Source organism: Lolium rigidum, chromosome 6 (assembly GCF_022539505.1).
Source record: "Lolium rigidum isolate FL_2022 chromosome 6, APGP_CSIRO_Lrig_0.1, whole genome shotgun sequence".
NCBI lineage: Eukaryota > Viridiplantae > Streptophyta > Magnoliopsida > Poales > Poaceae > Lolium > Lolium rigidum.
The window spans coordinates 355,547,455-355,562,006 of record NC_061513.1 but is presented as its reverse complement, the minus strand read 5'-3'; the positions used below and the strand labels follow the sequence as shown (position 1 = coordinate 355,562,006).

Genomic DNA, 14,552 nt, shown 5'->3' with positions numbered 1-14,552 from the left:
TGAAGAGCAAGGTTGGGTCGCGGAAGGCCTTGTTAGTCGGCTCCGTTCCGGCGTGTCTGTTTGCCTTTGTGTTGGTCTCCCCTTCTGTGAAGTCGAAGCAACCTTTGGGCGGTGTACGATGACCTTTGAGGGGTGGTCCGACGGTGAAGGTCCTCTTCGGCGCAGGTCTCCCCTCCGAGCCTCGTCTTCAGAATCGGAACTACCGGTCTCTTCTCGAGGAGCCATCTGTTTGGCATAGGCCTCCTTGAGTTTCGCGTGTGTGTAGCTTCTGTAGCCTGGGTGTACCCCTCGCGGCGGCGTGTCGATAGTTTTGGGTGTGAGCTTTGCCCTATTGTTATTGGTTATCACCCGATTTTCTCCTAAAAACTGAACACCTTCTGCTTAATTAATAAATGAGGTAAAGCTTTTGCCTCTTTAAAAAAATTGAGGGTAGGGTCCTCCTGTCCCGGCAGCAGTCATGCCTCAGGAACAGTGGCATAATTATGACACCTCTGTTCTGCTTCCCGCAACACAAATAGATACCGTTGATTGATATTTTGATTTGCTGCCATGTCAAAGGAACATATGTGACACTAAGCAAATCGTAGTTGCAACCTGCAAGAGCGTTTGACATCATATTTAGAGTTGAAGTGCACACAAGTTCAGTTTTTTTCCGAAAAGGAGGCAAACCCCTGTCTCGGGATCAGTTAATACACGCAGTCTCTTATACACAAAAGTTCGGACATACATTCAGAAACAATGAGATAAAGAAGAAAAAGAGGTAACATACAACTTTATCTTTGTTTCTTCAGACACTTCTTGATTCTCAGTAACATGCTATTTAACAAGCCCTGTATAGTGTTATAGAAATGCTGCTCCAAAATAAATGGTTATATAATACTCGTGCTAAATATATTGTAAAACCGTAGATATAATCACGTTACATATTACATCTCTTCAGACGCCAAAACAAGAAGGGGACCTTACATCTTTCAGACGCCAAACAAGTAGGGCTGTCAAGAGCTAGCCTACATGTCAAAATATTGCTTATGAGGGAGGTGAATTGCAACGGTAAACCGGCCATTGCAACAACCCAAACATATATTTATAGAAATATAAAGACAATTCATATATATTACAATGATTTTTTCATTTAGCCACGTATAACCCCCGATACAATCATCCACGCTCAACCTATATGGTCATAATATGTCAGAGAATTCACATCCTCCTTCCACCAGTTCCCGACTCCCTTTGGCAGTTGAAGTAGACGGCGGCGACCGGCGAGCCGAGGTTGTAAAGCTCGGCGAAGTCACGGGTGCTGAAATTCTGCCGCCAGCCCGGAGCGTAGACGGTCTGACGGCCGAGCTGCTGGAAGAGCAGAAACACCAGCCGGTGGATCCCGAGCACCGGCCGAGGGCTCTCGTAGCACACAACCTCAGTCCCTATTTATCCACACAATAAATTTTGATCAGATTACGACCCTAAGCCTAAGCGATGTCTAATTTCATATGTTGACCACCAAACATAAGATTAATCTCGTCGCGTACCAAAAGATACGCCTGTCGTCGCCGGGATGTCGGTGACCAGCCTGCAGTAGTAGATGACAGTAATTTGAGTCAGCCTGCATATTCTTAGTACGGAGTAGAACAAATGATATGAAGTGAAGTTAACAATTAAGTTTGTAGAGGACATCACAAACTATGTAGACACTTGTAGTTAGTTACAGGTGGTGACACGGACTAATGAGAGAAGAAAACCTGAAGACTCTGGTGCCATCTGGGGTGATACGACTTGTTTAAGCTACTGTATTAAATGTATTTGTTGCGTACGAAAAGTAAGTTATTTTTTCGAACATGCAAAAACTTTGTAAAATGGGGATAAAACCACCAAAAATCAGCAGCCCTGGTATTTACACAACGCTTGTCAAGTAGCCCAAAATAGGTATATTATTAAGAGGGGTTGTAAAAAGGGATTGGAATACAAGAGGAATGCAAATTTGGCTCCTCATATATAAGCGCGAAAACCAAGCATTCAGGTGATGGCATTCGTTAAATTGCTGAAATATGTTTCTTGCCGAATCTTAACTCTTCGCTACTAGTCCACAAATTTCAGTTTAGAAAATGCAAAGTGAATAAAGCATGAAAACCCAGGAATTGAATCTAGTTAAAACTTCTAATTTGAGAAACCATGTCACATGGATCCATTGTTATATCAGTTATTGTTGCCCCAAAAATGTATCGACAAAACTTAAAGCAGTTTGAGATATCCATTAACATGTTGAACCACATGTTAATGACTCAAATTTCATTAACATCTGTAGTTTCTTCCACTTGTAGTCCGTTTTCTGGTCACACTCTTTTGTTGATCATCTGTAACCTCAAGTGTGTTATGGCACCACTAAGTACATGAGTAATAGTTTATTTAAACAATTTTATTTCAATTTGTTCTTGATGTTTTTTTTTTGGCAAAAGGCAATACACATGTGGGGGAGAACTTGCAAAAGGGATAATATCTTATGAAACATGCAAAGTACAAAGATCACATGTAGCCATGTATATGTAGATATATTAGAAACTGAAAACAAAAACTAGGGGCACCCCCATCCCGCATACTCAAGTCTGCTTAAATTTATGTATGCTAAAGCAGTTTATACAATATCCATGTGTAATTATAGATGACAAAGATTTTTTTTTTTGCGAATAGATGACAAAGATTTATAAAAAGTTAATATTTATTTTTTCTAATAAAAATAATTTATTTAATTGCAAGTTCAATTTACAATCTACCAATTAGAGCATGCAATTTAATAAAATCTGAAATATGTCTATTCTTGTTTTATTAATAGTAGGACATATTTGCATAAAAAGTATATTAATTGATACATCTATATAATTCAACATATCATTTTCCTTACTACATTGCCTTTATTTTACTTACAAATGCTAGTAAACTTAGCAAAGACTTTCTAGACCTATTTCTGGTATAATTAGTTTTGTTTTGATTTTATATTGCAGATGGGTCTTGTATCAGTTTGTCATGTAAGTAATATAGACCCATAACGTTTCAATGTTAGCAAATATATGATTGGATTCTAGTCTCACATAGAAAACAAGATGCCTGCCAAATAGCTAGTGATTAATTTTCCATATCTTGGTCTTTGTATAATAATTTATGCATTAGGTTATTTTGTTCGAAATTATTTATTTTTATTTCCCTCTTCCAAAATTTTATACACATTTTCTACCAAACTGTGTTGTAATTATAATTCCTATGTAGATCTTCATCCCATTCAGGTTGTAGAAAAAATATATAAAAATATAGGTTAATTTGGAAAGCATGTATGTGCGTAGCAAGGTAATTTTCAAAAATCCCGAAACTCTTTCGGATATACATGAGCTGCTCATATGATTGGGCATCTAAATGCATTCCCCCGGATCGGCTGAACTATATCTCATTGTAGCATTGTACACATAAAATATATAGGGAGCTGATCTAATATATCTACTAGTAGTCATTTAGTCAAAATAATTAAGAAGTTAATATGATTATTTACTTGTCATTTAGCCATTCTATCCATAAAGTAAACAAGTTGCTCTTGTTATTTGTTTTTGATATGTCTATGATTATTAAAATAAGAGCCATAGCATTTACTTGAGATGAATTGTGCAAGGTTTTATCATCCCCAAAACACAAAAGTAAAACAAATTAAGGAGAGTGGTGTAAGGATTTGATCAGTTGGGTGTGGGCCGTGTACCCATGTCACCACCACGTGATCGAGAGTGAGCTATCCCCTTGAAAAGGTTAGTATTCAACGCTAGTATATTGTATTTTCTTTTTTGCTTTGTGGAAAGATGCTATTTGGCCCTGTTCCCCAGCTAACTGTACACAAATATCTGAATTTGGATTGGTAGGGGCATGGGAGGAGATATTTCCAAGCCAGCTAGGAGAGAGATCGATCTTTGTTTGTTGGTGTTGGTGCTCGGCTCTCACCAGTGCAAGTACTCCCTGAGGCTGGGATCGCTCGGGCTGGGAGCATCCGGATCCACCATCACCTGCGCGCACCAAAAGTTTTTCTTGAGGTCGAGGTAATCTAGGAGTTTGATCGAGCGGATCGATCATGAGATGCAGGCGCTTAGCTGAAGAAGAAGAAGAACCGGCCACCGCCCGCGGCGGCGTACGGATGGCGCGCGTGTAAATGGAACTCACCAGCGTGTAGAAGGTGCGCATGTCCGGGCCGCCGACCTCGACGCGCGGCTGGTCGGCGATGGCGGACGGGCGGAGCTCGCAGCCGTTGGCCACGTCCCTGGACGCGTAGCCGACCCGCAGCGGCACCCGGCGCACGAACGGGTCCACCACGTCGCCGATCACGCGCCCCACCACCAGCGGGTCGGCGCGCTGCACGCCCACCATCGTCTCTGATCGCCGGCCGGCTAGATCGATCGATGCGTGAGCTTAGCTGAGGGCGTGTGGTTGCAGTTGCAAGATGAAGCTGAAGCTCTTTCTGTCTCCCGTCGCTGTTGCACCACGACGAGCCGGCGTACTTATAGGAGAGGAGAGATCTCTCTCGATCGAGTCTCGACCTAGCTAGCTAGCGAGCTAGCTGCTGGATCACGAGCAGCTCTGGCTGCCGAGGTGTACTGAGTGCGTCAGCCTGGCTGTCCTGACCGGTCTGATCCGATGGCTGCTCCGAGTGGGGGGAATCTATCCGTCGGCCGGCCAAGACGCCGTCCATTTTCCTCTGTCTAGGACTACTACTACTCGCGCGCGCGCGCGTGCTGGTGGTGGTGATGACGAAGAGAGAAGAGAAGAGACGTGTTTGGGAAAGGGAGGAGTGGGTGGGTCAAATGGCCTATTCCTGTTTGCTAGCTCGTCTAGGAAAGGGGCAAGTGCTAGTGCACTTGTACGGGCGGCGCAGGAGAGAGGCCGAGAGCGAATATGCAACAGTCCTCATCACCTCGATGTTTTCTAGGTACGTTTTCCGTCAAGCTAAATTGGATTGTAGAGCACACAAACACGTTGTCTTAGTGGCAGGAAATCTGCTTCGTGTACACTGGAGAATAATTATTTGTGCTCCTCTTTTGCATGTAATCTGGGTTACGGTTTTTTTTTTCTCACACGGTATTTCCGGTATCTCGCAGGAAAGGTTTCCGGTTACCACCGAGGAAAATATCACATCACAAAATTTACATAATACTCTCAAATTCAAATACTAATTTTGATGAATATTGGACGAATTTATAAGATGGTTTCAAAAATCTCCGGCATTATTTGGGACATTATTTCCAACATTGCCCACTGGTATTCTTTCCCTACGGAGACAACAAACCTGATATGGGTTCGACCCCCCCCCCCCCCCGCCCCCCTCCTCTTAAAAAATAGAGCTGATTCCACTTTTCAAGTTTGAACTAGATTTCTGTTGCAATGTGTGTGTGGAAAGCTGATAGACAACACATTAAATTTCTTACAACATATCAAATCTGATTTAATTATAGGAAATGCACAATTTTTGCCACTTCAACAATGAGCCAAGTTACGTTGTGTTCCATAACCTGAAAAACAACACAAACGTGAACCTTAACTCTTTAAACATGGCATATTTTCCCCTCGCCCTTCCCAAAAGGAATTTTATGGACAAATTTGTTGGTTTAGCACAATACTTGTACAAAAATACAAAACAAAATCAAAATGTAGGAGACTTGTCCATTTTTAATCCTAATTAACTTTTATAAGACCAAATATCATATATATATATATTAAATTATTAAATCACAAATATATTAGTTAAGGACAACACACACTATAAGAAAAATGAAATAAATATATCAATAAGTTGAGAAAATACTAGTTAGGCCCAACCAACACTGAAAATCAGAAGTATTATGAAAACTGAGGAATTAGTAAATGTGAGAGATAAATTATGAACCACAATTAAAACCCATCATGTTTCCTTTTGTATTCACGAATGCTCTTGGATTTGTTCTTTCTTTCTATCTTCCGATCTTAGGGTTTCCCAATATTTTGTATTCAAATTAATGATTGTTTATTAAAAATCCATTTTCATTTAAACTTATGTATTGATTACGAATATTTTTTGCTCCTCATCCTCCTCAAAAGAAATTTTATTGAAGATTTATGGTGATTTTGCACAAACCTAGTAGCAATCATAAAACGGGAATATATGAATTATTAAGTTTACACTTAATCTTAATTTCTATTTATATTTTTTTTGTATCAAATATATCAAAATGGCAAAAAAAATTACGAATCAAGAAATACTGGAGAATATAGGATTTTTGAAAGAAAATATCTATATAAACTCATAAAATATTGAGGACCGTCATACAGAGAGCATATAGAATTACATTGAAGAAACAAGGAATTAGAGAAATCTCTCATGGAACTCATCAACATTAATGGAAACACATCACATTTTCTTTTCTTTTTTTTCATGAATTTTCCTAAATTTAGTATTTCTACCTTCCATTTCTTAGGATTTCCAAACCTTTGACTTCAAATTAATGATTTTTAAAGTAGTTTTTATTTGTTTTTCACCTTCTCAATTATTTTCTTCTTTTTTTATTTTCACAATGTTTCCCGTCTTTTTGACTTTTTGTTAACTTTTTCTGTTGACTAGGGTTTTATGTGTGTGTGTGAAACCACTATCGTGTCATCCACCAAATTGGTTTGAGCTAGACGAGGAAACAAATATGCGCCCTTTCGAAAGCTAAGGTTCAAGCTTGTGTAGAGTTAGAATTCAGCGAGAATGACTAGATCCAACTGTTGGTTGAAGGAGCAAAAATAACTTTAATTTCATGTTAAACCTTCACAACAGATCAAACCAAATTCAGACACTAGTTTTTGAGATTGTACATCCATTTGTCACGTTAGTGCCTTTACGGTTCCAAGGATTTTCATATGAATTATTGGGGGTTGGAGCCCTTAGATTTTTTTGCCCATGCACGTTGGTTGTTTCATCCATAGGATTGAAACCTATAGGCTTATTTTTTGTTGTTGTAATGATTACTTTGCACTATATTTCGTGGGCAGGAGGTTGCGCATCCATCCACTCAAAAGCTTTCGGAAAGAACCCAGTAATTTTCCTGTAACGCATGCACGGAACTCCTGTTCCTGCACTAATTAATTTACCTAGTCTCCAGCTGCTGGTGCTGATGCCCACAGCTTGGCCACCATGCACGGTCGCCTAGCAGCGGGTAGCCGGAGGCATTTCTTCACGCCAAATCCTTCATGTCATGTGTGAAAAAGAGCGAAAAGAAGTGAGCTCGGTAGCCATAGCCTTTTTTCTCTGTGGTCTTTGTGGGAGCGATCGACGAGACAGTCAAGCGATGGGTGCATGGCAGAGCGCGGGGATAGGCGGCACGTCCTTTTTGTCACCCCGGACGTTGCTCTCAGTCCGCATCAGCAACCCCGTCGTTCTGTCGAGTTCCCATTGGCTCCCCGTCCGACTTTTAATCCCCCCCGGATTAATTACCCCGCCCAGGCCAGGTTGAGCCTCGGGTTTAGGCCGCGGTATGCCCCGGATGTCGACACCTCGACAATCGCCAACCATTTACCCGCGGTGAAATATCCGTCGACGTGTCGAACACCCTGCGGCCGGCGGCTCGATTTGTCTGCCGCGATGCGATGGTCTTTCAGTAAGTCTTTTCTTCTTGCGACGATAACTTGCGCTAGCTAATGCTCAGGTAAACGTACACTTGCAACTCGCTCACAACCAAGTAAGTAACTGTCACGGCGTCGAGGATCTTCTGTCTTTGTTTTTTGTTTTGTTTTGCTCAAAGATATAATTAGTTAGTTGCAAGTGTAGTATGTGGTCGTAGCTTGCCATTTTATAGTTTTGCCTATTTCTTATTAGCTCTTTCAAAGGTTCTAGTGAGGACTTGTGTACTAGTTTTATGATAGAATTATTCTGTATTCATAAGCCATGTTTAAATATTGTCTTTCGGTTTCAAAAGAACATTCTCTTTCTATCGAAAAGGATGGTGAGATGCTTTGTTGTCGCAAGGAAATGAAATATGTTGTGAGGAATGTCACTGTCCATCATGGCTCAATCACACATAGAGAAGTAAGGGCTAGCTTTACATAAGAAAAATACCCGCTGTCGAGCAACAAATAAAAGAGAACCATATCTCTTTATCCCTAAATTAGTGCATATAAGCTTCTTCTTCAACTTCGAATATTATATATCTCTTTGACCAGTGACCTCGCAATTGTTTCAAGGATATTGCAGCCAACACAATACATATCGGTACAAAAAAAAGTTTACTGAAACAATGTTTTTTCTCAAAAAAATGAAAGAGGGAATGGTAAATTCAGAAACAAAAATAGAAATAAAGATGGAAATGATCAATGGGAAGTTGGAAATATCAGGTAATCTAAAAAAGGAGAAAATGAGAAGAAAGGAACATGGAAAAAGGAAAATTAAAAATTCATTATTAGGAAAAGTGAAATCATTATAAATTCAACGAAATAATGATTTTATGAATATACATAAACAATCACCATATTTAACGATATTAAAGAATATTCCTAAAAAATTTGAGTTGTCTCAAATTTTCTTATTTTTTCTTTTCTATTTAATTTTCCATATGCAAGTGCTTTCTAATATATTTTTAACGGTTCTTTTAACGTTTGATTTTTTCTATGGTGGGATAAATTGGAGCCTTTTCTTCTATTAAGTTTTTATTTATTTTTGAAGTTACGTAGTTGAGCTCATTTTGCCGCTAAAACTACTTACGTTGAGACAAGTTGTTTGGGTGAAATCACTGCAGATGACAAATACCACAAGTAAACATGTGTGGAGAACTCTCATTTATTCATTCTTCACTGCTCCGAAAACAAGTGTCTCATTTTTTTCCCGAACCTAGATATTTCATACCCGTTCTATGTGTAAATACCTTGCATTATTGGTTAATTTGGTCATAGTCAAAGTTTGTAAAATTGACAAAAGAAATATAGAATAAATATTTTAGCGTGAGTTTCCTCACTGCATTTTTTATTTATTTTTAATAAAAGAGAGGACAACACCAAAGAGTAGCAAAACTAAGCTAGGAGTTCAAAAATATTTGTTTCATGGTGTGGATGTTGATAATGTTTGTACATAGTTAGTCAAAGTTTACAAAGTTGGGCTTTACCTAAATCCAGAATAATGCAGGGTAATTTCGGACAGGGGAGCAGAATGTTCAGATGAAAACACATATATAGTTAGATTCAAGCAATTCTAAAATTTGAGCTTGTGTGTTAAATATGCAATGGATTGCCCATGTCACGAAGCTCGAAACAACATTGACTGTATATACCATTTTCATGGTGGTTAGTGGACATGCATGGTGGGTTGTCCCCCCATGATGACTTACTCGAAGCGGAGACCAGCGAGCCCATGATCGTTGTTAGCCAAAACCCTCCTCCCCGTGTGATGGATGGATCGATGACGATGCTAACTTAGCTGCCAAGGCATGCCCCCCGATCGACCGGATTCGGATCGGCCACAAGCACCAGCTTATCGATGACGACGCTAACTTAGCTGCGGGTGCCGTGCATTCATCCCGTATATGAGCGATATGTGCATCTGCGCATGGGATGGGAGGATGCACGTGGGCGCGCGTGCACCTGCTGTACGTAGGCACGCAGTCGCACATACGTAGTACGCGCCTGGGCCGGGAAACGTACGCGGCGACCACGGTGGCCACGTCGCCGGCAGCAGGACTGTGGTGGTAGTACATACGTGCGACGTTTCGCGGGGCTTGCTTCAATGCAGTTCAGTGCAGTGCATGCACCCTAGACTGTGTAGTACGCAGAAGAATCATTTAAAGTTGGGTTGCAATAGTGGAAGTGTCGCGTCACCGGTCCAAAGGCAATACTAGCTGCTGCTGAGCTGCGGGCTGCGGCCGCGGGTACCAACCGGAGTGGTAGCTCAGCTACAGTAGGCGGAGGCGGAGGCAAGAAGCGACAGCAGTGTGTCCCGTGCGATGCGATGATGGCAGATGGGTCGAGGCCGCCCGCATATCTCTGGTGGCAGGTGGCGAGCAGCAAAGCAACTGCAAAAATTTGTGGCTAGGGGCAAGGACGAGCGCTTTGTTGGACGTACACCATGCATGGACGCCACCAAGCTTGCCTTGTCCGCACCTGCCCATGACCATCAGCAGCAGGCTTCAGCCTTTGCCGGGGGTCGCGTGGGGTGTGTGGGTGGATCCAACACGGCGAACCAAATCGGACACGTTGGTCCGTTCGGATGGGAGTCGCACGGACAAGCGGACACGCGAACCTGGCCGACGGTTCGTTTGAGTCGCGCAAAAACACGAGAATGCAATCGTAAAAGTCAAAGACAAAAAAAATGAAAACAATTAAACTAAAACATAGTTCATTAAACATATGCCCTATTTTGGGCAAATTTATACATATGTCCTATTTTGGGCAAATTTAAACCACAAAAGAAAGCCCTCTATATGGGCTTTAAACATAAAAAAGCCCTAGCGTAGGGTTTGAGGAGGATGAGGTGGCCACCGGTGCGCCGCCTAGTCCCTGTGGACCTCATCGTCGTGGGCGTCGATGACGTCCCCGGGCGGCGATGCGCTGTTGTGGCTCGAGGCGCGCCGGGGACTCTGGCCCCGGCGACCACTGGGCCTCTTCCCAGGCCGAGTGGGGGTCCGGAGCCGCCCGCTGCTCCGCCGAAGTAGCCCGCAGCTGCGCCTCCTCCTGAGGCGGGGCTGCCTCTCCTGCTCCGCCAGGCGTCTGGCCTCCTCGTGCATGTCCTCCTTGCGCCGGCGCCTGTCTTCGTCGGCGCCTGGCCTCATGGCGCCTGGCCTCCTCCTGCCAGAGCCTGGCCTCGTCGCGCCGGCACAAGGCCTCCTCCTCCCGGTGGGCCTGGCCCGGCAACGCGCATGTTCGGGTCATCTTCCTCCTCCGGCTTTGGCACCAGCGATGCCGGTTGCGCCAATGCCGCGCCGACACGGTCCACATCCCCGATGTGGAGACCGCCGTGGTGGCCATAGCCCTCAACGCCGGCGCGATCCACCGGCTGCTGCCGGCCTCGTCGTCGTTGGCGCCGGGAGCGAAAGCTCTCTTCGGGGCCATGGCGGCGGAGTGGGGCGCGTGGGGTGGAGTGTGCTAGTGGGGAAGTGGTCTGGACAGGGACAGTCCCCTCCCAATCTAAATTTAATAAGACAAGCCCCTCACCGATAGCTAGGCCCAGTGATGCGAGCAGGCGGACGCGCGAGGACGCCGCGTGCCATCCACGGCCACGCAAACCTGGCTAGATTTGGACCGGGTTTGGATCGTCACGGACACCGCGGCCATCCGCATTTGAGATGCGTGGCCGAGTTGGGCCACGATTTTGTCCGCCGCGACCCATCCAGACGCGCGGCCACGGGATGGGTCGCCCCGGAGATGGCCTCATAGTATTTCCCACATACTCATCACAAGAACCAACAAAGTGTACAAATCTCTAAAACATACAGCCGTTGGACCATCATGTCCTCTCTGAAGGTCCTCCTAAATGCACCCTATGATTTCGATATCATTCCAAGGCTCTGCAATGGTTCGGGTTCGCTGATTAGACACAAAGTAAATATCGATCCTAGAACTGTGTAGCTAAAGGAGAATTTGCAAACAAATGTCTTCCCAAAATTTAGTAAATCTCGCATTACCAACATGTCATTTCTATCTTATTTTAACTATCCTAGAAGCCCACATTACACCTTTTCCATAAGGTGGATGGCTGACATCATGGCAAGAAAAAAAAATAGATTCTAGTATTATACTTGGAGTCAATCACCCTTCTCTCACCTTGAATGTATCTCTTAATCCATGATCCTATAAAAAAATGTATCCCGAAGGTTAGGAATACAAATCTCTCCATATTCTTTTTTCATGCACACAGAAGACCAGTTGGTCAGATAGATTTTATGATTTCCATCTTTCATCATTCCACATAAACTTAGCTAATTGAGTATCTAATAATTTCATATCCCATTTAGGGAATTTAAAGAAAGATGGTACATAAATTGGAATTTTGGACAAAAAAAAAGCTTGAATAAACACTCTCTTATCTGCAGAGGACAATAATTTTGCTCTACAGCCAGTTATCATGCTTGATATAATTTCTAATGGAGGTTGCAGATTCTCCCTTTTAACCTATCAAAGTGTAAGGGAATACCCAAATATTTTACAGGGAAATCTCCAACAACACATTGGAATATATCAACAATAGGGTTCTACTTCATCATTTCCATATTGATGGGAAGTAGCTCACTTTTATGAATTTTAGTCCTCATTTTACATAATTTTTAAAAATAAGTTTTGATCTATTTCAGGTTAATTACAACCCTCAAATGATTCTCCAAGAATAGAAAAGGATCATCAACATAGTGGAGGATGACAAATCCTCGAGGATTGAACTTAAGACATAGGCATCTAATTAGACCAACATTCTAGAAAACACATCAACCACACATAAAGGCCGATATATGTGCGCTTATATGCAATTCCTGTATGCTAAATAGCATAGTTTCATATGTAATGTGCGTCTTGCACTCTCTCTTTATCTACCTACATTTGACGTTATCATACACGTTACAAAGTTATATATTTTGCTATCACATAGTTGATTGTCTTCTTTAGCATAGGTTGCTCATGCAAATAGGTGATCCTAGTTTATATAGGTTTTGTGCTTGACGAACTAAAGGCTAGTTTTATCCAGCATTTTTCAAAACCCAAATCATAAAAGTTATAATTCGCCTATTCATGCCCTCTAAGCGACATATGTCTCCTTTAGTATGTCAAGATGGATTTCACTAACCAAAATTTAACCGAGGACGTGCATATGATTTCATTAATCTTGTTCTGATTAGTCCTAGCAAAGTATGCAAACTTCTAAATCCATCTACGGTATGAAGCAAGGAAGTCGGAATTGGAACGTCCACTTTGATGAGGTAGTAAAATTATTTGGCTTCACAAGAGCAAGTACAAGAAGTTTTATTAGAGTGCTATTACATTTCTAATACTATATGTGGCCGACATACTGTTAGTCGCAAATGGTGTTTCAGTGTTGCAAGAAACCAATGATTCGTGAAAAGGTGCTTCTAGAAGGACTTGCGTGAGGGTGAGGCGGCATATATACTGGGAATTAGGATCTATAGAGATAAATCAAGATGGCTTATTGGTTTGAGTCAGAGTACATATCCGCAGAAGATATTGAAGAATTTTAATATGGATTCGGCTAGGAAGGGATTCTTACCGATGGCGCATGGGATCTTGCTAAGCAAGACTCAGTGCCTAGTGTCGGCAGATGAGTAAATCCAGAAGGAGATGGTTCCATATGCTTCGTCAATTGGATCGATCATGTATGTGATAATATGTACTAGTCTGTAAATGTTCTATGCTTTAAGTGCTACAAGCAGATACAGTTGGATCCTGGCCAAAGCTAGTAGACAACAAGAAAGAGTATCTTGAAGTACCCGAGAAGGACTAAAGATGAGTTCCTAGTATATGACCGCAATCCGGATATTTGTTCATCTTGAATGGAGGTGAGTGACCTGAAAATTTCCAAGCAAGAAACGGTGGATGACTCGTCAAAAGTTGCTGGGTATATTGCCGCCTCGAAGGCATCATACAGTAAAAAAAGTTTTCTTGGGCAACAAACATGGTCGATGATGACCCATATGAGCAATTTTGGTTCATGCGTAGATCACAAAAGTTTTTTCTCATTTTAGAGGCCCTTTAGCGCCACAAATTAGGGGAAAACATCGGAGATGGTCGGCCGGTGCATAGTAGTTGCAATTTTTTTGGGTGCTCCTGCAAATTCAACCTAAATCGGTACCCCACAATGTTGGGAGGACTAGGGGGCACGGTGGCAGTGTCTCTAACACAGTTTTCTTGGCCGTGCCCTCTGTTTGGACCTAGTTGATGTTCTCCAATAAAGCCTTTTGGTATCAACCTCTCTGTGCAGGAAAAGTTTCCTATCATTGATTATTTTACTCTTGATTTCTGGCTACTTGACTTATTTTTCTAAATCTTCTCGATCCCTGCCGCCTCATTAAACGTTGAGGGATGTGGGAGGCTAATGGGTCCAAGATGGCAGCCTCTTGGTACAAGAAACGTTTGATTTCTTGGATTATTTTTTACCCTGATATTGTAGGCTGCTTGCCTATTTTATATCGCTTCCGTTTAATTTTACCATGTTAACATTAAGGTACGCTGCTAGATGATGGGTCCCTAAGGTTGGCCTCTCAGTGAAATAATTTTTTTCTCTCTTGGATTTTTTACCCATGATATTGTGGGCTATTTACCTCTTTTGATCAGTTCCGTATAATTTTACCATGTTAACGTTGAAAACGTTGTTGGTTGATGGGTCCCTTATGTCAGTCTCTCTATACAGGAAATGTTCATTCTCGGATCATGTTTACCCGTTATATTGTGGGCTACTTGCCTTATTTTGATCCTTTTTGTTTAGTTTTACCATGTTAACACTGAGGGATGTTGCTGGCTAATGGATCCCCGATACCACCATCCATGTACAAGTATTCTATCTTTGATTTATTTTTACCCGTAATATTGTT

General features: G+C 42.2%; 1 protein-coding gene across 1 annotated transcript; it reads right to left on the bottom strand.

Annotated features, from left to right (window-relative positions):
• Positions 1–1,200: 1,200 nt before the first annotated feature.
• Positions 1,201–4,392, bottom strand: LOC124665563 (protein RICE FLOWERING LOCUS T 1-like). The gene is made up of 4 exons (XM_047202960.1): positions 4,189–4,392; positions 3,973–4,034; positions 1,530–1,570; positions 1,201–1,424 (listed from the first exon to the last, which is right to left on the bottom strand). The coding sequence occupies exons 1-4, from the start codon at positions 4,390–4,392 to the stop codon at positions 1,201–1,203; spliced, it is 531 nt and encodes a 176-aa protein (XP_047058916.1).
• Between the last annotated feature and the right edge of the window lie 10,160 nt (positions 4,393–14,552).